We start from the raw sequence: 23,405 nt of genomic DNA, 5'->3' as shown, positions 1-23,405 counted from the left end.
GCAGTTTAGACAAGATTTATTTTCAAGACAGTCGTTAGGGGTAGATTCTATGGACATTACCAGCCTCACTATATAGATGAAGAGACTGTTCCTATGGGATCTGTGACTATGTGACTTGCCCATGATCACACAGCTAGTAAGTGTTAAAAATCAGAATTTGGAATCAAGTTTGCTGACTCTAAATTTGGCAGTCTTTCCTCTTAGGCTGCAAAGCCAGTTTGGGGGAAATTCTCCTGAGAGAAAAGAACACTTTTAAATGTGAGAAGATTTACTATAATGATAAAGACAAACTCTGTGGATTTGGTTTTTGGGTTTTTTTTTTTTTTGGTGTCAGCCTAGTGTATCGTGAGGTAGACTGTCTTTGCTTTAGATACACTCCTCACTATTACTCTGTCCTTTTTCAGAACTTCCTCTTCTCTGTGTTAGAATCATCCATACCCCATAGTGAGTTTTATGGACCAATCCACAATTACATGCTTGTTGACTGACTGACAATCCCTACTGCATCCCTGCCTAGGTCATCAGAAGTAGAAAAGCAAATTGCAAGGATCCCTACCTTCTATTTATCTATCCAGATGCATGAAATAGAGGCATCATAGTGCAACCAGGAAAGGCAAAAACTTGATATTCCAAGTTTTCTTACAGGACTCCTTTCCTTCTGCTACCATAATCTTGTACCAGAGTTCCTTGCAACATCCCTAGCTTTGTCCCTTTTCTGCCCTGCTGTGGAGATGTCAACTAATGCCATGGCTTGGGGGGGGACATCTCTAACTATGTCTGTCTCTTGCTCCTTTTTGGGTGTCTCCCAATTCACACACAAGATGACATCGCACTGTAATATCATTGGTCCTCTTTAATATGAAGGACAGATGACATTGAATGGCCCCTAAATCTCAAATTTTCCCTTGTGTGAATTAAAACAGGTCCAATAAAGGTTAATTGCTTTTAATCTTACTCAATGGTTAGCATTACTCTACTGACAAATTCCTCTGAAGTCCAAGAGTTGTTGTAACAGACTAGGACTGCTGTATAACATAGTTCCCAACATCCCTTTCTCATTGTGTTATTTTTCAGCAACTTTTTTTTAATTTTTAGTGCCTTGGTTTGTCATCTGTAAAAAAGGAGTAATAACCTCTGCTCTTTCTGCTTTCCACAGCAGTTTATTTTTAGTTTTGAACTGGACAGGATCTCAGAGGTCACACAGTCTATTCCCTCTTTTACACAGAAAAAAGAATCAGGAAATGTTAAGGGACTTGTGTAACAATCATGCCAAGTAGTAAACTACCACTTTTAGTAACTCTGACTGCAACAAAAAATTGATTAAATTGTATTTGTTGCTTCAACTGTGGTCCAAGAACAAAGTTTTAGAGCTATCTCTCTGGGGTTTTGTTTCCTTGTGACAAAACTCTGAGTTTTAGGTGCTGCCCTTGGGCAGGAAAACTCTTTATAATTTGAGTGTTCTGCAGTTTTGTTGTACCTGAATGGGTAAGGGGCTGGAGAGATGGGATTTAGAGACTTTTAAAAAGTTTTGTCTAGGGGCGGCTAGGTGGTGCAGTGAATAGAGCACTGGCCCTGGAGTCAGGAGTACCTGGGTTCAAATCCAGTCTCAGACACTTAATAATTACCTAGCTGTATGGTCTTGGACAAGCCACTTAACCCCATTTGCCTTGCAAAAAAAAAAGTTTTGTCTCTGTCCATGGACTTTAGTGTATGCTTAGGAAGTGTCTTTCCCTGCCTTGCTCCTATTTGTAAAAAAAAAATACAAAAATAGTAGGCTTTCAAGCCCATTTCAAGTAATTCCTTTCTCAGCTATCTTTTAAATGAAAAAATTTTATTGATGCCTTTTGGTTTTGATGTTACAATTATTTCTTGGTATAATTCTTCCCCTACTGTCCCCAAACTGAATCTTCCTTTAATAACAATGAAAAACAGATAAGCAAAACCAAATGACTTCTCTCTGACAGCATATGTAATATTATACTCCAGTAGTATCCCACCTCTCTACAGCCAGAAGGGATGTGTACTGTAAGCCAATTTCTTTTTCTGGAGAGGTTTTTCCTCTTCCCTCATTCCATGCATTGATTCTTCTGTCTTTAATATTCTCAATCCCTTTTGCAGTTCTACACTACTTTATATGGCCCTTGGCTTCTGATCCAATCAATCAATCAATTAATCAACAAGCATTTATTAAGCAATTAATATGTTCGAGGCATTTTTCTATTCTGGTGATTAATTTTTGTTGTTGTTCAGGCATGACTGACTCTTCAGGAGCTCATTTGGGGTTTTCTGGGAAGAGATACTGGAGTGATTTGTTATTTCCTTCTCCAGCTCTTTTTACAGATGAGTAAGACTGAGGCAGACAAAATTAAGGAACTTGCTGCAGTTAGCAGAATCTGAAGTCAAATTTGAACTCAAGATGGAGTCAGGAAGACTCTAGGTTTGGCACTCTATGCACCCAGCTGCCACCTAGCTGTCCACAAACACAGGAATACAAAGAAAGTTGAGTTAGTCCATGCCTCACATTTCAGTTTGGAAATCAACCTACAAATAGCTGAGACGATAATTATGTACACATAATGAACTTTGAGCTGAGTCTTGAAGAAAGTTAGGACACAGGCATGAGAAAAAGGAAGAGCCTGGTGTGTCAGACAGTTTTTGAAGATAGGAAAACTAAATTTCTTTTTAAAAAAAATTATTTATTTAAGGCAGTGGGGCTAAAAGTGACTTGCCCAAGGCCACACAGCTAGGTAATTATTAAGTATCTGAGGCTGGATTTGAACTCAGGACCTCCTGACTCCACTGCACCACCTAGTTACTCCCAAAAATTAAATTTCTTTGAGAACAGATCACAGATATAGAGTAGGGAGGAACTTTAGAGGATGTCCAGTTCATTCCCTTTAATATATATGTGAGAAAATTGACACCTGGAAAGAATGAATAGCTTGTTGATAGTCACACACATAGTACATGACAGAAGCAAGATTTGAACCTAGTTTCTCTATATCCTGTTCTCTTTCTTTTTTTTTTAATTTGTTACTTTAAAAAAATTTCTTTTTAGCTTATGGAATAAAACAAACCTTTCCACATAACATAGTATAATAAAAAAGGTGATTTCACATGAAATTGCAGATCTATTATGTACTATTGTGTACTGGTTTTAAATATATAATAAAGAGATCACATAAATTTCTTTTCCCCTCCCTGTTCTTTCTACTATATCATATTATCTCCCTTATTGTATTAATATTTTTGTTCCCTTCAAATCATTTCTCCATTTGAGTCACTAAGCTATCTAAGATTGGTGTGGTCTTTTAGAAAACTGTGGGAGAGAATAAGAATTAGCTGTAATAGAGCAAATGAAATATTTTAAAACTCTTCTGTAGTGAGATAGCAATGAATAATTCGCTACAGTTTAATAAGAGGGTCTTTCATTCATGCTTGAACTGCAATTTCTGACACATTGGCTGTGCTCAATTTATCCTTTTTGAATAAATGTTTTCTCTACTCTGATAAGGTCTCTCACTTAGCCTACAAGACCTATCTGTTTTAGATGTGACTTTTGAACCTCCTGATCTACCTGTTGCTTATTTTGTTTTAATTCCCTTGATTCTTGGTTAAATTAGTTCCTCAAATTCTGTTTCCTTTTATCTCCAAAATGCTGTTCCTCTGTGCATACACATACCACTCCTTCCCCTATGATTGCTTTGCTTTAGGTTATAAGAATATTGCAATTTTAATGTCTGAGGGCTGCCCACCCTCAGTACCTGTCAGACCTGAAACAATGGAACACTATGAGCCTAGGGCTTTGAGCACTTGGAAAAAGAGACATTGTATATTTAACAGAAAGGAGTCTTGGACTAAATCCAGGTTTTCACCCTCATAATTTTGATGTGTAACCTTGGACTTTATATTTCCTGATTTGTTTCTTTACCTATGGAATGGAAGGACTGACCTAGATGAACATCAAGATCTCATCCAGTTCTTAAAGTCCTATGCACTGGTGATTGCCTCTCTAGAAAATGTGAATTTAAATGAACGCTGACAATCTTTCTGTTAAATATGCTGTCCACATTTTATTTCACATTATCCCCTTTTCTGTAAGACTAAGTAGGTTCCAGATCATAAAGGCTTGTTCCCAACTCTAATAAAGCCAACCGTGCATCCATGTCTGTAACCCAAGAAACTATAACATGCCAATTACTTGATACTTTGGAAATGCCTCAAACCAAAGATCAGCTGCAATTTAATTACCATGGAAAATAATCTTTTAAACATATGCTTTAAATTCCATAAAGACTTTTGCCTGCAGGAAAGAGAAAATTTATATGAACTTGGGGGTAGTTTATTTTCATTTCCGGAGGATAGAATGTTATCTAATAAATAGCATAAGAACTCAAGCCCTGAAGGATTTTTTTTTTAAGTTTCTCCATCCCCAGGTATTACTTGTCATCTATGAACTACAGATATGTTGTTTCAATGAGTTTTTAGAATTTTTCTTTCTCTTCTTGGCCCAAAGGAGAACTTAATCTTAAAATATTAGCATTATAATTATTTTATAGTCTTTAAGCATCCACAAGGTGAGGGATGCTATGCATAATCCAAATGGCACATCTAAGGATTTGTATTCAGTGAAATTAGATGACACAAGCAGCATAAAAATGTATCAATCCACAAAGACTTTGAGGTCAGGTTGAAATTATCTGTATATTAGAATGAACAAGTCAGGCAGCCTAACCTGATCTAGCAGATCAAATCATTAACAAGTATTTAAGTACCAACTTAGGCTCTAAGTTAGGTGTTGAGGATTCATTAATGAAAGTGATGGGGGGGGGGGGGGCTAGGTAGCGCAGTGGATAAAGCAGCAGCCCTGGAGTCAGGAGGACCTGGGTTCAAATATGGCCTCAGACACTTAATAATTATCTAGCTGTGTGGCCCTGGGCAAACCACTTAACCCTATTGCCTTGCAAAAACCTTAAAAAAAAGTGAAGGAGGGTTGAGGAGCTTATATTCAATCAAGGGAGACATAAAAGTAGATACAAAATAGAGGGTGCCCCCAAAGTATAAAATTGCATCATCATCCAAAAGGAATTCAGTTATTTAGAAGAGAAAGCAACTAGAGAGAGGAATCAGGAAGGACTTTAAGTAGAATGAGGAGTCTGAGTTGAGTTTTGAAAGAAACTAAAGAGGCAGAGATAAAGAGAACGAATTCTAGGCATTGGGGAAACAGACTACAAAGAAACAAAAATGGGAGATGGAGCAAGAAACAGCACAGTTGACTGGAACATAGAATGCCTGAAGGGAAGAAATGTATAATAAGGTTGAAAAGGTACTTTGGAACCAAGTTGTGAAAAACTATGCCAAGGGCAGGAGTTTACATAAGACCCCAGGGGCAAAAAGAAACAGACTGAAGAGGGGAATGAGATGCCTTAGAAAAGTCACTTTGGCAGCTGTGTGGAGGATGGATAGAAAAAGGGAAAGACGAGGCAAAAAGACAAAAGAAAAGGAGACAAAAGTTTATAGCTATGTAAATTTCTGTGAGATAATTTCATTTTGTCCAGGGTCACAAAATTATTAAGTATCTGAAGCTGGATTTGAACTCAGTGAACAGTGAGCTCTATCCACTGTAACACCTAGCTTCCTCTAGTGGACTAATGATTACAGAGGCAAAGCAGTATCTCAGAAGAGTACTAGGCTTATGACTTGGATACATTTCTTGGCTTTGCCTTTTATCAGTTGTACAACCTTGGGAAATTCAATTAAATTTTATGTGCTTTAGTTTACTCATCTGTAAAATTGGCTTAATATACAGGGTTATAGTGAGGACTGAATGAATAATGTAAGTAATATACACTATAATCATAAAATACCTGTAAATGGCAATTGCCAATAGAGGCTGGGAAGATTTCTGTATATTCTGAATGTGTTTGTAATGTTAAATAAATACATAAAAATATAAATAGTCAGCAGCTCTGTTTTTTTGAATGAGGAGATATGTTTATTTGACCAAACTTCTCTAGATGTTTCTCGTTTTTTCATGCCCATTCAGCTAAATGGAAACAGTTTATAAGTGTTGCCTACTACAAAGTTAATAAAGAACTGTTTTCTTTGAAGAATTTGCTCATTGCTTTCTTGTTGCAAACATGGAAAGAGCAATCATCTTGAAACAAAAACTAGAAGACAGTGATCAAGATATGTCTGCTTTAACTCTTCTCTCTAGGTGATAATGGAGAGAAAGCTTGGCCAAAGTCCTTTCCTTCCTGTGGAGGAGTGTCCCAGTCTCCCATAGATTTTCACAGTGACATCCTTCAATATGATTCTACCCTTTCTCCCATAGAACTAGAAGGTTACAATATGTCTTCTAATGAGCAGTTTATTCTGACTAATAATGGACATTCTGGTAAGTTGGACACTGAAGAAGTATTTTCCCACTGTTTCTCTCCATTTTCCCCACTTGAAAACATAGTAGGTCTACTATAGGAACCAACACAGCCAAAACTTTATACCACGTATGTGGGTTCTCTCCCTTAGGGAGAATGACATCATCATGGGCTCTTCCCAAGGACAATTTAAGCTTTTTTCTTCCCCTGCCAACACACACACACACACACACACACACACACACACACACACAAACACCCTCCAGAAGCAGTTCCATCATGGAGTGACATGATCTAACCTCCAGTGGTAAGAGAAGGAACAAAGAACAAGCCAAACTGAAAGATCTTAAGAGTAAAAAAGATCTAACAGTAGAGATACTACTTGGACAATGAGGTGGCACAGTAGATAGAGTGCCCAACCTCAAGTCATGGAGACTCATTTTTCTGAGTTGAAATCTGGCCTCAGACACTTACTGGCTTTGTGACCTTGGGCAAGTCAGCTAGCCCTGTTTGTATTAGTTCCTCATCTATAAAATGAACTACATAAGGAAATGACAAACCACTCCAGTAAGCTTTGCCAAGAAAATCTCAAATGGGGTCATGAAGAATTAGAAATGACTGAAAGGATCAAATAATAACAATAACAGCTATACATATTCTGCATTATAGTGCATCTAAGACCTTCAAAGTCTGAGAATTGAGTCCCATGACAAAATTGTCCTAGAAACAGACCACAACTTCAAAATATAATCTCATAGCACTGTCAACAAAGTAACATGCTTTGTCCTTCGTCTTAAAATACTTTTTAAAAAAGGATATCATTGGGTATTAGGAAGGATAGATTAATGTTTTGTAGGGAAGGAGTGGTGAGCATGTATAGGTTATAGAATGGAATCTCTACACAAATTCAGCTCTTTATCCTGACAATATGCAGAGTTGAAAGTGAACCTTTTCAATTGTCCCTGAAGCAGATGATTACTGATTATTGAGCATCCCTCCTTCACTGGGGGTTGGATCATGTGGTCTCTTTGTCTCCCTTCTGATTCTAGATTTATAGTTCTATGGAACCCCAGGGATCATAAAATTCATTCAGTACTATTGGGACCTAGGAATCCTAATAACACAGTGAGCTGTGTCATCACTGTTAAACCCAGGATCACAACCCTATTTCTTTTTTAGCACCCAAGGTTCAAATGATGTGTTCAGTGTTCCATATCCCTAGAACCTCAGTGGTCAGTCTAATCACCAAAAGTATGCTGGGGTTTATTGTATCTAAATTTCATGTAATTACCTCCAGCTCTCCCCATTCTTCCTTCATTCTCTTCTCTCAAATGTCCTTCCCGATGTCTATGTTATTTGTGACTGTGGTGGCTTTACTCTGTTCAACAGAAGTGTGACTGCTCTACAAGTTTGCCAGCTTTGTTGCTATTAACAAATGGGTTTTTTTGCAAGGCAAATGGGGTTAAGTGGCTTGCCCAAGGCCACACAACTAGGCAATTATTAAGAACTCAGGTACTCCTGACTCGAGGGCCAGTGCTCTATCCACTGCGCCACTAGCAGCCCTTAACAAATGGTTTTTTAAAGATGGATGTGAGTTTTTTTTAAACTGCTTTGTTAGAATTTCATCAAGAATTATACTAGAAAATGCAGAATCTCTCCAGAGAAAATGCCTACTGTGGAGCATTTATATCCCCTGGTTATACTGGTAACAGCAGCAGTAACAAGAGATATTTCTATATCTCAGTCACCCAACTTAGATAACTTACTAATACCAGGTCCTGGCTCCTACTTACAACCTGAGATTTCTAATGATATTAAAGGTTAATTAACCCAATGTCTACTCGAGAGTATATTATTATCCTGAAGTACTAAACATATAGATTAATAAACTCTTCCAAATTCTCTGGTGAAATAGGTTTGCCAGTATCAAATACATTTTACAAATGGAAAAATTCAGGCCTTGAAGGTATACAGAGTTGGGCAATCCTATCAGGGTGAGAAGAAGCCAGACTCTGATTTCCAAATCTCTTTTAGCTCTACTTATCTGGGTCTGTGAGTTTTCTGATCTCATTGTTTTTAAACCTCTATTCCCTGCATTGATATTAATGAATCAATTGCTTTTTTTTCCCCTCACAGTGAAATTAGATCTCTCTCCAGATATGTTCATTAAAGGCCTGGGTCCCAGATACAAGGCAACAGAGCTTCATTTGCACTGGGGCAATCAGAATAATCCCCATGGCTCTGAACATACAGTTGATGGGAAGCATTTTGCAGCTGAGGTAAGTGGAGTGGGAGGGAAGATTGAAGGCAGTGCTCAAGTTGTCCCCAATACTGATGTGGAACTGCATCTGCCTTCTGATGAGCACATTGCTTGGGTGGCTAATGGTTGTGCTTCTTGTAGACATACAGTTCAGATGTTAATGCCATTTACCACTTGACCACTATTTTATATAAATGATATGTGGAAGGTTTTAAGCAATCTAGCTGCAGTTGATGGGTTGGAGGCATCTGAAAATTCACTCTATTTCTCCCTCCCCCCATATCTAATTAAGCTGAAATATTCTAGTGAATGTGCTAGGAACCTGCCTGATGCCTTCATGTGACTAATTAAACATCCGGTTAGGATGAAAGGAGAATACACTGTTATATAGACAAAGCAAGAGTTTCTCTTCATTTTAATTACTTTGAACATTTACTAGATAAATTATTTGTAATCAATGCTTCATGGAGGTTTGTGATTTGCCCTTTTCCCCAGCTTAGCAGTAGACACATACTACAAATCTTTCAAGATGTCCAGATAGAGTGGAGAATGTAGAGAGAGGTGGTCCACATTTTATTATCTCCATCTCAAAGATGAGGGTTCAGAGGGATTAAGCAACTTGGTGAAGGGCACCACATCCAGTAATTGTCAGATCCACAAATCAGGCTTCTTGGTCCCAAGGAAAGTCAGTCAATCTGCTTTGTGAGGGGCAATGTACTGATCACCTGGGTTACAAAAAAAAGGCAAAAAATAGACTTTGTCCTCAAGGAGCTTACAGTCTAATAAGGTGCTCTTATCATCATTTGCTACTGTCTCTCCAAACTCAGAAGAAGAATTCAAATCTCACCTCTGTCACTTACTCTTTATGTGGTCTAGAATAAATCTCTCTGAGCTTCAGTAACCTTATGTAAAATAAAGGACCTAGACAAGATGATGTCTAAGGTAACTTCCAGTTTAAAGTCTATAAATGATCCATTGAAAATGAAGAATTCCTTCTACTATCATCACATTAGATACTAATAGTCTCTATAACTTCTACATTCCACAATTTTGTAGCACTGTTTAAATTAGCCTCTCTTACCAGGAATAATCCATTATTATTCTGGCAGCTCTATTCAGGATTATGCTATCTTTGGTTATTTATTGAAGTCTTAGATATAGAATGGAGGAGTGGGGGCATGGGTTGGGATGAATCCCCCTTCTATTTTTCTCTCTAATCCCTACTTTAACATAATAGACAAATAATAATAATGAACAGTGTCAGAATATTGAAGGGAAAAAACACAAAACCCATCAAACTTTGATAGAGGGAGTCATGTTTTCTGCTTAAAGATCTGCTGAAAGGTAGCTTAGAGTTATAATATGCCACCCTGGGTTATGTTGCACTGTATAACCCTGGTGTGCAAATCCACAATGTCAACAGAGAATGGGAGGAGGGGCAGAACCTTATTCCTTTAGTGACAACTCATAATTGCTGGCTTTTTACTCCACTTTTTAGTTCCTACAGGCCGGAACACAAGGGAGTGGTTGTAAATGTTTATAATGCAATACAAGGGGTAAATACCACAGATCAGGCAATGGATTCTACAGTGAATAATTACAAGTCGATTCTCCACTGTTCATAACAGCTAAATGGTTTCATGTCTCAGGCTAATTATAGGTCTTCTTAGAAGTAAGGTGGGGTATAATTCTGGACATGATATTTGATGGTACTATTAGAAGCTCACATATTTTAATGTCCCTCTCTAAAGCTCAAACACTGCAATTATTTCTGGCTAATTGTTAAGTGGATACTTTCCTTCCTCAGGGGAATATAAAGAAGCTGAAGTACAGGTAGAAATTAGAATTTGATGATGATGATGTTGATGATGATGAGGTTTATCCTTTGTTCTTGATGAAAACCAGACATCAGGGAGGTGATGCCATGATAAGCAAGTGAATTGGATTTGAGTGAGAGGTGCTGTGCTAAATCGACAGCCTCACTTTCTCCTCCAGAGTCATCTAGGTCCAATGGACAAATATGAATAAGAACGACTGGAGATGGTCCTGGAAGGAATTAGGATTTAGGTAGTTGCAGATCATTTTGATTGCTTTTCTTTCTTCTACGAAGGTTCAAGTTGTGTGTGTGTGTGTGTGTGTGTGTGTGTGTGTGTGTGTGTGTGTGTAGCACATAAACCTTATTGATTTGCTTTCAGGAAAACGAGCTTCAAATCCTGATAGGGCACTTACTAGTCAAGTGCCAAGTGACTCAGGTCAAGTTATTTTTTGTATATCTAAGTTTCCTTATATGGAAAATGAAGATAATGATTCTTATGCTACTTTCCTTCATAGAGTTGTTGTAAGACATTACTTTAAAAAAAAATTTAAGTAAAAAGAACTGAGATGTTGTAATAACTAAAGATAAATATATACCCAGTAGTAAGGAGATTTGATTCTTAATCAGCTTTCTGGGGAGAAAACAAATCTCAATCAAGATTATCTTTTTTTTAATGCCTTTAAAAAAGGCACATAAACTTAATAAAATGTAGATGGCCTTAAGTATCCTTGTAATTTTGAAATCCTGAGGCACAGAAGGGGTTAAATTATGCTTCATCTCATCCCTTTGCTCCTCCATTTTTTAAAAATTTTAATTCATTTAAGGCAATGGGGCTAGGTGACTCATTCCAGGTCACACAGCTAGACAAATATTAAATGTCTGAGGCTGGCTTTGAATTCAGGTCCTCCTGACTCCCAGACTGGTGCTCTATCCACTGCAACACCTATCAGCCTCTGCTCTTCCACTGTTGTTTTAGAAAATGTCATATCGATGATATGGAGTTTATATATTTTATTCCTGAGATGATTTAGGAAATTCTCTTGATTCAGAAATTAGGTAGTTATTTGTGTGACCAAAGAAATGACACATAAATTACAAATTAAGGATTGCAAGATTTTGTTTACATGATTTATATTGAAAAAGGAACCTGCATATTAAAAGACTGTTCTGCTTAGCTAGCCCAATTACAAGCCTTTCTTTTTTTTTTTGGCAAGGCAATGGGGTTAAGTGATTTACCTAAGGTCATATAGCTAGGTTTTATTATTAAATGTCTGAGATCAAATTTGAACTCAGGTCCTACTGACTCCAGGGCCAGTGTTCTATCCATCTAGCTGCCCCACATGCTTATATATTATAATAGGTTATATTATGATTATATGTGACACAATATATTTTATTAATATAGCTATTGTATTTTATATAGCTATATTATGATATATTATTATAGCCATTTAACGGATAAGGAGACTGTGGTCAATCAATCAACAAGCATTTATGAGTGATTACACTATATATCAGATACTGGGCTAAATGCTTAAGATACAAAGAAAGGCAAAACACTGAATGTTCTCGAGTTCTCCATTTATTGGGAGAGACAAAAATTCAAACAACTAGGTACAAACAAGATGTATAAAGTATAAACTATAGATAATTAGCAAAGGGAAGGTGGGAATTAACAAAGATTGTTAATGGGGAAGGTTACACAGCTGATAACTATAAGGTGGGATTCAAACAGGTCTTCCTGATTCCATCTAGCTTTTTCATGTTCTATTTATCCAGTTTTTAAATTTAAAACGAGAAATATTATATTTACCAATTATAACTTCTACAAACACATTAAATTTCTATATTAGAGCCAATTATGGTGAGATAGATAGGAAAAAGGAGGTAGGGAAATACTCAGAGACAGAATTTCAATGTTTGTTAAAGTCTTAAGAACCAAGGATCTAAATAATTTACTAATTTTTATGGAAAATGATAATTGTGAACAAAATACAGTCACAAAGAGGGTAAAATTCTCATAATGTGTTATAAAACTATATTTTTGCTTGTTTTATAGGAAAAATATTTTTCTCCTATGGAAATTAGAGAATGCTGTAGTTCATTTAGAGAGAAGAATACCTTTTTTATGGGGTAATATTCTGTTTTGTGGCAACATAGAATATTATATAGACTTTTAAATTCTTTTAAATCTGTGTTTTTTTAGCTTACAGGATAAATACTGGCTTTGTAGGTTGAATTAAAATAAGCTGGTGGTTGGAGGGTTCTCATCTCAGCCCTTGAGCATTTCTAAATTAAGTGGTATTTGGGAGTGACTGAATTTGAGGGGACTACGTATTAAATACAGCCTTTCCATTTGATCAAAAATAACTAGTTATAGCCTCAAGAAAGAAATAGAATTTCTCTAAAATAATTTAGTATTTCCATGACTCTTTACAGGAATTAAGTTTAATATTTCTTTGACACTGACATTTTGACCTTTTCTCTCCATTATAGCTACATATTGTCCATTATAACTCAGACAAATATCCTGATGTGTCCACAGCCAAGGACAAATCAGATGGACTAGCTGTTCTGGCTGTTCTTATTGAGGTAAGAAGTTCACTGGTCCTCTTGATACCCTCCCCCTCCATCTTTTGGTTTAGAGGATTTCCAAATGTGATTTCAAATAGCTGGAATCTGACAGTTTTGTCCCTGGACTCCTACCTCAAAGGTTCAGCTGGCTTGTTGTGTGTTCTACAGATAAAAATGACCTTTATGATACAATGTTTTTCTTTCTAGAAAATTCTTTAGTCTGGGGGGGAGACCTACATAATGATGATATCTTTTTATACTGGGGTCAAAGAGTGCATGGTAGAAATGAAAAGATGGTTTAGAGAGTGATTTGGGGATTAAATTGTGAAGGGCTTTAAGTGATAAATGCTAGCTTTATCTAGATCTCTTAAACAGGTCATTCTTAGGTGAACTTTTGTTCTTAGCATACCTCTTCAAGATCTGAGTTAGAGTTTTCTTTTGATTACCATTTTTGCAGTAATATTGCAAAATAAAGCAGTATAATTTAGCACTTAGTACAATGCTTTAGAAACCCAAGGGGCAGTGACTTGTGGAGGAATACAAAATGGCAGGAACTCAATGGCAATTCTCTAATAATAGAACAATTTCCCATGATGATCCTCCTAATTGTAATATCAAAGTACATCTTTCAGGAGATCAAGGCTGTAACATAAGTGCCTGTTGCCTGCTAATGACTGAGAACTTCCTCTAATCCAAGAGTAATTAACCTCTAGTCCATGAACAGATTTTTATGTAAATATATACATACATATATATATATATATATATAGATAGATAGATAGATAGATAGATAGATAGATATTTGGAAAACTATATTTCAACACAATTTTTTTATGGGTGATCTTATCCTGCATTTAAAAACTTTATTCTGAGAAAGAAGTCTTCAGGGGCTTCACCAGATTGCCAAAGAGATACATGATACATGATACATGATACACAAAAAGGTTAAGAAACCCTGCTCTAATCTAATTGCTCAAAGGAATCCTTCCTCAGTTCAAGCAGCTCAACCATGTCAAATGTATTACAGATAGGTTCCTTCAGTCCTTCCTATGACAAGATCTTCAGTCATCTCCAGGATGTTAAGTACAAAGGTAAGTGGCCCGAGGGTCCCTTGTTTGATACTTTGGTATTTTCTGGGGACAAGATGCAAAAGATAAAGAATGTATGACAAAGAAAAACAGAAATGGTGGTGTCCATATTCAGAGACTTGTGGATAACAGGCAGCAGAAAACAATTGGAGAGACACAGAAACAGACAAAGCTGGTTCCTGCCTACCCTCAAAGGGCTCCCATTCTAAGGAAAGAAAACACATGAAGGGGAGTTGGAAAGGGAGAGAGGGTAGAGATCCAACAGTTTGATATAGAGATGGCAAGGGGACATAGAGGCCTAATTCCTGACCAGATAAGGTAAAAGATCACTTGGCAGAACTGGGGGTGAGGAGGCAAAATCTGGAGGGTGGGCAGCAAGACAATGGGGAATTTGTGAGCTATAGTGAAGGGAGGTCACTGCATAACTGGAAACAGAAATATGCTTAGGGTTCTTATCAGAACATTTCTATATGTTGCAGAGATGTTAATATCACTCCTTTACCCCTATCCATAATTGTGTTTCTTTCAGATCAGAAAGTTCAAATTCCAGGTCTTAACATCCAAGAACTTCTTCCTAAGAATCTAGATGAATACTACCGCTACCAAGGTTCTCTGACCACTCCTCCTTGCTTCCCCAGTGTGCTCTGGACAGTTTTCCGAAACCCTGTCCAAATCTCCCAGGACCAGGTAACTAGGGAGATATTCTGGATTCTATATCATATTTTAATTTTTAGAAAACTGAGTTAGTGCATCATTTGAGTAAGTCTAGGAAAAACCATGAGAAAATCAGAGACAAACACTCAGTCCCCTCTTATTTCCTACACAAAAGTGATATTGGAAATGGAAATACTAAGAAGGATGAGAATCACAAATGTTTACTAGCACAGGTCTTTAAAAAAATGGTCATAAGAAAGTGGGAAGGAAAATAGAACAGAGAAGGCCCTGGTAGTCCCTATCCTCCAAGAGCCCTGCCTTGCCTCTTTATACCTAGATATTACTCAATACCTAGCTCATATCAATGGAATGAATGGCAAATTATTTCACAAAAGAATGTAAAAGTCTAACCTTTCCAATAGGCAGATTTTGGATTTAAGTTAAAATTAGGTATAGTTTAAGTTAACCATTGTCTTCATGAACAAAATAAAGGGAGTTTACAGTTCTGTGATCTAGCAGATAGAAGATTGATCTTGGCATCTGAAAGACCCAAGTTCAAAACCTGTGACCCCTGGGAAAGTCATTTAACCTTTTTAAACTTTGGTCTCTTCATCTGTAAAATGAGGATAATAATATCATACCTCCTAAAGTTGTGACAGTCAAATGAGATAACATAAAATACTTTGTCTACCATAAAGTAATATATGAATGCTAATTTTGATTATTTGCAAAGATATTATTGGTCATCTTTTTCATATTCTTACCTTTTTCCTGGTTTCCTGACTCCTCTGATGGAGGCTTCTGATATAAGAAGTCTACATCAAAGGGTAATAAATATGTATTGAATTAATTTGATTGGATGGAAAGAATAAAAAATGATTTCTATAGTGAAATAGTAATATTGTAACTCAAAAACTGATTTGAAAGAGGTTGCTAATTTTATTGGGTTCATGAAATCCCTATACAAATAATGGCAAAACTCTTGTATTCACTGATATGCTAGTAAGTTCTTAACAACTGGTTTTCAAAAACATGTGTTGACATACTTTTAAGTTTAATCTGAATTATTTACATTTTCCATCACTTTCTTGAGTCTAGACATTTAACAAAACAGTAAATCAAGCTTTGATTTGTAGTATTTGCCAATTTCCAAGCTGTAAATGCTCACACTAAAAATTTAAATGCTAGTTCTTAGTTCAAACTGGTTCTAGCACATTCCTGCTTGAGCCCTTCCTAATTATTTCATGTAATTTAATGTGGTATTGAGAAAAAACTGAGAACATCTCATCTAGAACTTTTTTTTACAATTCAGAATTTTTTGCCCTTTCTAAATTTGAATCCTACCTTTTACTAAATATATGACCCTGGGGAGATCAGTTAATCTCTTTGGTCTTCAGTTTCCTTAACTTGATGACTTCTGATGTCTCGGTAGATTTTAAATCCATGCTCCTCAATGACCTATGACCCTATAACCAGATATATTCCTCCACATCACCTAAAATATCCATAGTCAGATCTGATTTCAACCTTCAATTCAATTTAATAGGGAAGTATAAGTGGAGATGAATACCAAATCACTAGTTATTTTTGGTAAGATGGAGGGACAGTCAAATGTAAAGAGGCAGAAATGGACCTTTGCTTTCCTAGAGTGAAAATACTTGCAGGGGCGGCTAGGTGGTGCAGTGGATAAGAGCACCAGCCCTGGAGTCAGGAGTACCTGAGTTCAAATCCGACCTCAGACACTTAATAATTACCTAGCTTGTGTGGCCTTGGGCAAGCCACTTAACCCCATTGCCTTGCAAAAACAACAACAAAAAGAAAATACTTGCTTATGAATCATTCTTCCCCAATATACTTTACCTTAGAGAGTAAGTTGTTCTCTTGAGTCTTTTGGAGGCTAAGACTAATAAAGAACTTTCCTTACTAGTAGAAAAAAATGATTACTCAGAGTGCTTCACGTTTATGCAAAGTTTAGAGTTGGAAAGAGTTTGGAAGAGTAAATATCCTTCTCGTTTCTGGTTTCCACCTTTGAAAAAGGAAACCCACGTGCATACAAGTGCAATTGGCATCACACTTCACCCAACTGAAGAAAAGCCTAAGTCACTTGCATACTACCTCCTAATGGCAGTGTGTGTCTCTACTCCCTCATAGCTGCTGGCTCTGGAGACTGCTCTGTATTGCACTCATATAGATGATCCCTCACCTGTGGAAATGACCAACAACTTCCGAAGAGTTCAAAAATTTGATGAAAGGCTTGTAAGGGTCTCCTTCCAAAAAGGTAAGAGGATGCAACCCTTTTTTCAGTGGGGGTGGGAAGAAAGGAAGAATGATGGAGAACCCTCTTGAACTCAGGGAGGCAAAGAACCTATTGTTTCCACAGCTGTCTGACTTCATTATTAGTTGAACTAAGTAAACTGGTGGTGGTTCAGAAAACTTCTGAATTTTATGAGGGTCCTAGAAAGCTTTGATAAACTTTCCTTCATTTCAGGAATTTCAAATCAGGAATTTACTTGAGTAAATGGCTCAGGACCCCAGGTCCTTATGAAATCAGAAAGACTTTCATAGGGAAATTAGAATGGAGCCCTTCTAAGCTTGTCCCTCATTTCAAGGGCTAACCTTGAAGCCATAAATCTGCAATGGATAGTAAAGGAATTCTTTTAATTCCTGAGATACTCAATAAAAGAAAGACTGACTTTAAATTTGAGACTCTAACTTTCTGTCCCATATGCCCTTCTGCTGCTGGGATTCACCACCATCTTCACAATTTGTCTTCATGTGCTCACAGAACCTGAGCTTTCTCATAGTAAAGGTGTTAATAATATTTGTTATGGCCCTTCAAACCAAAAAAAGTCCATCATTTGCTGCTTTCTCGCCAAATTTCCTTTGAGGTCCTTCACAAGCATTTGCAAACTTAAACATATATATATCTAAAATCAAGAAAACTTAATAGGTTTTACTTATGATGTTATAGTAAAGCAGAGATGGGTTTTCCTTATAAGCATCCAATCATGTTCTCCAAGCTTGATGGAAAAAATTTAAAACCAAGAGTTTTTAGCCTTTTTTTTTGGTGTCCTGGACCCCTTTTTGTAGACTAGTAAAACTCCTTTCAGAATGTTTTTTTTAAATCATAAAATAAAAATCCACAAAATGACAAAGGGAACCAATTCTTTAGAAATATGGTGATCAAAATTTTTTTAATTTAGACATTTTATTCATTTATTTTTCCAACTACATACAATGGTAGTTTTGAACAATTTTTTGCAAAATTTTGAGTTTTACATTTTTCCTTCCCCTCTCCCCCTGCCAGAAAACAATCTAATAAAGATACTACATGTAAAACCATGCTAAACATAGACCATATTAATCATGTTGTGAAATAAGAATCAAATTCAAACAGAAGAAAATTAGAGAGGAAAAAAAAAGACATAATACATACACTTTTAAAAACTGAAGATAGTAAACTTTGGTCTGTATTTAAACTCCATAGTACCTTCTCTGGACATGAATGGTATTTCTCATCACAAGTCTTTTAAAATTGTCTTTGATTAGGAGAAGCTGGGTGGTGCAGTGGATAGAGCACCAGCCCTGGAGTCAGGAGGACCTGAGTTCAAATTTGACCTCAGACACTTAACAATTACCTAGCTGTGTGGTCTTGGGCAAGTCACTTAACCCCACTGCCTTGCAAAAACAAACTGAATTGTCTTTGATTACTGAAATAAACAAATCCTTCATAGTTGATCATCACCTAATGTTGCTATTAATGTGTACAATGTTCTTCTGGTTCCGCTCACTTCACCTAGCATCAGTTCATGCAAGTTTTTCCATGCTACTCTGAAGTCCCATCCCTCATGATTTCTTACAGAACAGAAATGTTTCAACACATAATATATACCACAATTTAATCAACCATTCCCCAATTGATGGGCATTGCCTTAATCCAGTTCTTCGCCACTACAAAAGAGCTGCTATAAATATTTTTGTACATGTGAGTTTTTTCCCCCTTTTTCATGGTCTCCTTGAAATACAGACCTAGTAGTGGAATTGCTGGTTCAAAAAGTATGCAGAATTTTATTGCCCTTTGGGGATAATTCCAAATTGCTCTCCAGAAAGCTTAGATCAGTTCACAACTTCATCAACAGTACATTAGTGTCCAAGTTTTCCCACATCCCCTCCAACAGATATAATGGTCAATCTGATAGGTGTCAGGTGGTACCTCAGAGTTGTTCTTAATTTGCATTTCTCTAGTCAATAATTCAGTGATCAAAATACTAAGAAAAACACAGGTTAGGAATCCTTGCTTTCTCTGGATTTATCTCCCCTGACTTTCAATCTGCAGCTTCTGAGAGAACATTGATGGAATTAAGTCCTTCCACTGATGTTCTACAGCAGAGAAACATATTTTTTGAAGGAGTTTGTCTATGTTACTACAGATTTTAAAGGTAATTTTTGTTCTGAATCTATTTCCCATTTAACTGTTACAGATAAGGGTTCTAAGTTTCTGCTCCCAAGTGTCACTACAAGTGTTCATTCTGGCTAGATCTGTCTCACATAAAGTGATACACTAACATACACTAACAGAAGATTATTCTTATATCTTAAAATTGAGTTTACCATCTATAACCATCCTCTTTTCCCCAGTGCTTAAAGGCATGTGAATAGGGTCTTCCTGGCATTCACATATCTTTTTTGCCATCTCCCTCTCTAATTGAAGATATTTAGATAAAATTTCCCTACTTGGAATTATTAGCAGGACAATTCTCATGAATAATTCTTATCTTCTGTACAACTCACCTTTCAATCCCTTATGGAATAATGGAGCTTTTATGAATACTCAAAGAAGACCCTATTGATCCTTTGACAGAAAATAGACCCCTCTTTTCAGGTTTATTGTATTTCTCACTTGGCCAGAAGTCTTTTCTTTGATACCAAGATGATAATGGGCTTAATAGAACAGATGAGGGTTTTTTTCAAAAAGTGCTTTCTGGGAAATGTTCTTAATAAGAGCTTTGGGATCTATCTAAATAGATTCTATTTATTCAATTACATTTTGTTCTGTTTAAGGCATATTGAGAAAAAGCTATATTTGTTTCCTAAGAGGTAGATGGAGTGCCTCTATGCTGATCTCCTAAATTCTCATCTCTTAACCTCAGGCAATTATATTCCCTTTGTTCCTTCCCTGGTAAACTCTACCAACATTAATGGTTTCTAAGAAAGTGAGTCTGCATCATAACAATTGAATTTTTGGATCCTTTGGGAATTTGAAATTTTTATTTGCTTGTCTTTAATTTCTGCTATGATATGATGTTCCCCCCCCACTTATCAAAAACTGAGTGACACTTCATTAAGTGTCCCTTAAGTATTAAAACTTAAATTATTCACTTTTTATTTGAGTAAAACTCAAAATTCTCCCTTGATTTAGGAGAATATACCAAGCTAAATGAAATAGGAGACTGATAAATTATTCTATGAACCAGCAGTAGATACCTGAACCAACATAAACTACTTTATTTTTCTTACTCTCGTAAGGAAACTTCCCTCCCTAAGATGTCTTCAATATTGAACCTCATGGGGGCAGGCAAAGTGGATATTTATGAATCAAAACCTGATTTTACATTGCAGGGACACCCTATGGGGGAAAATACAGAGGATCAGAAGAAAGCTTGCAGGACTTTGGGTTTGCCATCTAAAAGTAATCATTGCTTTGTAATACTGATTGATGTGTTGAGAAAAATTAGCCATCTTCTTAGACCTGATACAGGTCTAAGGTCATTGCTGCAAAAGAAGGCAGATTAGTGAAGCTTGCTAGAGAGTGCTTTAGTATCCTGTTCTGATTCTGCTGGGTGCCTCTTTTGCACCAAGCTCAAGGAGTCAGATTTGCTCTAGAAAACAACAACAAAAGGAAGGTTTCAGTGCAGCTTTGCCACTTTTGCTAATGCATAGCTCAGCTGTGAATGCTGCTTCAGAAAACCCAGGCCGGGTGTAAACTTTCTTTGGAGGCAAACTGACCATCCTGGACAGTGGAAAATGGATCGTAGAAACTTGGCTGGACACTTCACTCTCCCAGTATTCCACTTTGTAAAGCCAGAGTTAGGAGAAGGGCTGTTTTTTCTAGGACTGATCAGGAAGCAATGTCAGAAATCTGAAATCAAGATCCATTGGAAGCTGCTTATATTCAGGAGTCTCCCTGTTATCCAGTGCAGTTAAATCCAGCATCAATAACAAGCTCCCATGCAAGTTTAGGTTTATGGTACAAATCTACTAATAGAAATGTATCATAACTATTAAGAATTCATAAGTAGTCTAAACTATTATAAACCAAGAACAATTTTGCAGTTATAATTAGATTCATTTGAATTACTAAGTAAGAGCTATTGGCCCTAGAACCAGCTAGTGTGAGAATTATCATCGTTAAGGGCAGTCCCTAGAAGAGGGAAAGTTTTTTTTTTTTCTTAATTCATAGAAAGACAGAGTCTGAATTGCTTGTGTAGAAATTAATTTATTGGGCAGCTAGGTGGCATAGTGGATAAAGCTCCAGCCCTAAAAAAATTAATTTATCAAAAAGGGTTCATAAGTTTCACAGCTCTGTTCTTTGTTTAATTAATGATCCAGAAGTAGAAGACATGATAAGCTTATCCTCCAAAAACTTCCAATTGATCTACAGTTTAATTTGGAGGTTGTTCATAAATTGGCTTCCTGAAATACATTTAAAAATTTTTTCAGTTAACATGAAGCCAACCAAATATTGCACAAAATAATTTATATTATGTACAAACACAATACTTCTGTGTCATGAAACCAAGAGTCTAATAACATTTGCCATTCAATAAACAACCAAGCATTTCTTAAGTGCTTACTATGTACTCAACCCCATGCTGGGTGCTGAAAACAATGAGAAAGATTGAAGAAATTTTTAAAAATATAATTGAAGAGGACTTGATGATGAAAGACATAATAAGACAAGATCCAAGCTGAAAATCTTAAGACAGATGGGTAATAGAGAAACGGCATGGTGTACAGGATAGAGGGCTAGCCTTGGGATTAGGGAGACCAGAGTTCAATTTCTGCCTCTGAGTCACACTGGTTATAGGACTTTAAGCAAATCACAATCTGTCAGTGCCCTAGGTAATCCTCTATATGAATTATAGACTAATTGTTGACATCCACAGAGGGAGTTGCTACATGGAGTTCTTCATAATAAGGAATTCCTTGTTTGGATCAATAATAATAATGATGATGATGATAATTCTAGAGAGCACAGAGCCAAATTTTAGAGGATTTAAAATCTTCTATTATTCTAACTAAATTTCCCTTTCCATTCTTATTCTTTATATCTTTTCTACCAAATTCTTTCCTGCTTATAGACAATACATTTTTGTAGATATAACTAGGTATTTTCTTTGCCCTGGAAAAGTATTCCTTTCCTGGGGTATTAATAGAATATAGAATTTCAAAAAAAGAAAAAAAGGAAGTAAGATTTGTGTTTGTCAAGGTAGGGTCCATAAAAAAGTGTATGCTCTGATTTTTTTTTTGGCTCTCAATTTCTTTAAGTTAAAAAACCCTGTCATACTATGTGAAAATGAGAAAGATGTCAGGGACTGAATATATAGATTGCTTCTTATCTAGGGCCCGGAGTTCACTACTTGGCCAAATTCCAATGGAAACTCTTTGGACCAAGGACCACACAACAGTGGGTCTTGGGAAAAAAAGATCAACAAAGCAAAATAACTATCAGTTTTAAAAGATACTAATATTATGCTTTGTTTTCATAGGTCTGGGGCAGGCCAAATGTTAAATAAATAAGTTAGCATGACGAAGTGGGCCAAGGAGTTTCTATGACCATGTTCTTAAGCTTGCTTATCAGGTCCTGATGGTAAATGTAATTTACAGCTGAGGCTCAGGCTCAGCTAAATTACACTAATGACTCAGAGCTGCTGGGCACATGAACCCATTTCTTAAACCAAAACAAAATCTGTGAAACAACAGGGCGTTAATGCCCAAATTACCCAATGGACTTTGGTCAACCATTTTATACTCAGTGTTATAGAGTTTTTGAAAGAAACCATAAAACTTTGCTAAAAGAAGAATTAAATCTCAGTACAGGTCTCAGGAATTAAACCCTTGTGGAGAATGTGAATGAAGTAAGAGATGGTTTCAGAGTGAATTAGTATGCAGCTTGGTTTAGTAAAAGTAAAATTCCATCTTGCTTAGCCCTAACCAATCTTTCAGTTCCTTAAAAACCTAACAGCTAAAAACTCCCCAGAGAACCTAAAAAAGCTAAGATGGCTAATTTTGGAATTATCAGGGAACATAACCTCCTTAATTGATGTTCCTGTATTTTGTCTGTTGAGTTATATATTTTTTGAAGCAGTGTGTCTGAGGCTTCATCATTTGTAAATAAAGAAAACTTGATGGTAATTAGTGCATCACTTTTTTTCTGAATTAGTTCAAATTAGATGGCAGTGTGGCATGGTAGATTAAAAAAACTTAACTTCTGGGGTGGCTAGGTGGCACAGTGGATAGAGCACCAGCCCTGGAGTCAGGAGTACCTGAGTTCAAATTCGGCCTCAGACATTAATAATTACCTAGCTGTGTGGCCTTAGGCAAGCCACTTAACCCCACTGCCTTGTAAAACAAAA

At 36.5% G+C, this 23,405-nt stretch overlaps 1 protein-coding gene across 4 annotated transcripts in view; it reads left to right on the top strand.

Annotated features, from left to right (window-relative positions):
- Nucleotides 1-23,405, top strand: part of CA12 (carbonic anhydrase 12) — a 76,825-nt gene that overhangs the window by 42,377 nt on the left and 11,043 nt on the right. For all 4 annotated transcript variants that reach the window (XM_074234343.1, XM_074234341.1, XM_074234340.1 and 1 more), the window contains exons 3-8: nucleotides 6,218-6,397; nucleotides 8,514-8,656; nucleotides 12,950-13,045; nucleotides 14,055-14,118; nucleotides 14,645-14,802; nucleotides 16,921-17,047. In XM_074234343.1, the coding sequence (XP_074090444.1) occupies nucleotides 6,218-6,397; nucleotides 8,514-8,656; nucleotides 12,950-13,045; nucleotides 14,055-14,118; nucleotides 14,645-14,802; nucleotides 16,921-17,047 (768 nt within the window). The remainder of the gene's footprint in view (nucleotides 1-6,217; nucleotides 6,398-8,513; nucleotides 8,657-12,949; nucleotides 13,046-14,054; nucleotides 14,119-14,644; nucleotides 14,803-16,920; nucleotides 17,048-23,405) is intronic.

This window comes from Macrotis lagotis, chromosome 4, assembly GCF_037893015.1.
Source record: "Macrotis lagotis isolate mMagLag1 chromosome 4, bilby.v1.9.chrom.fasta, whole genome shotgun sequence".
NCBI classification, from domain to species: Eukaryota; Metazoa; Chordata; class Mammalia; order Peramelemorphia; family Peramelidae; genus Macrotis; species Macrotis lagotis.
This window is presented reverse-complemented; position numbering and strand designations above follow the sequence as displayed.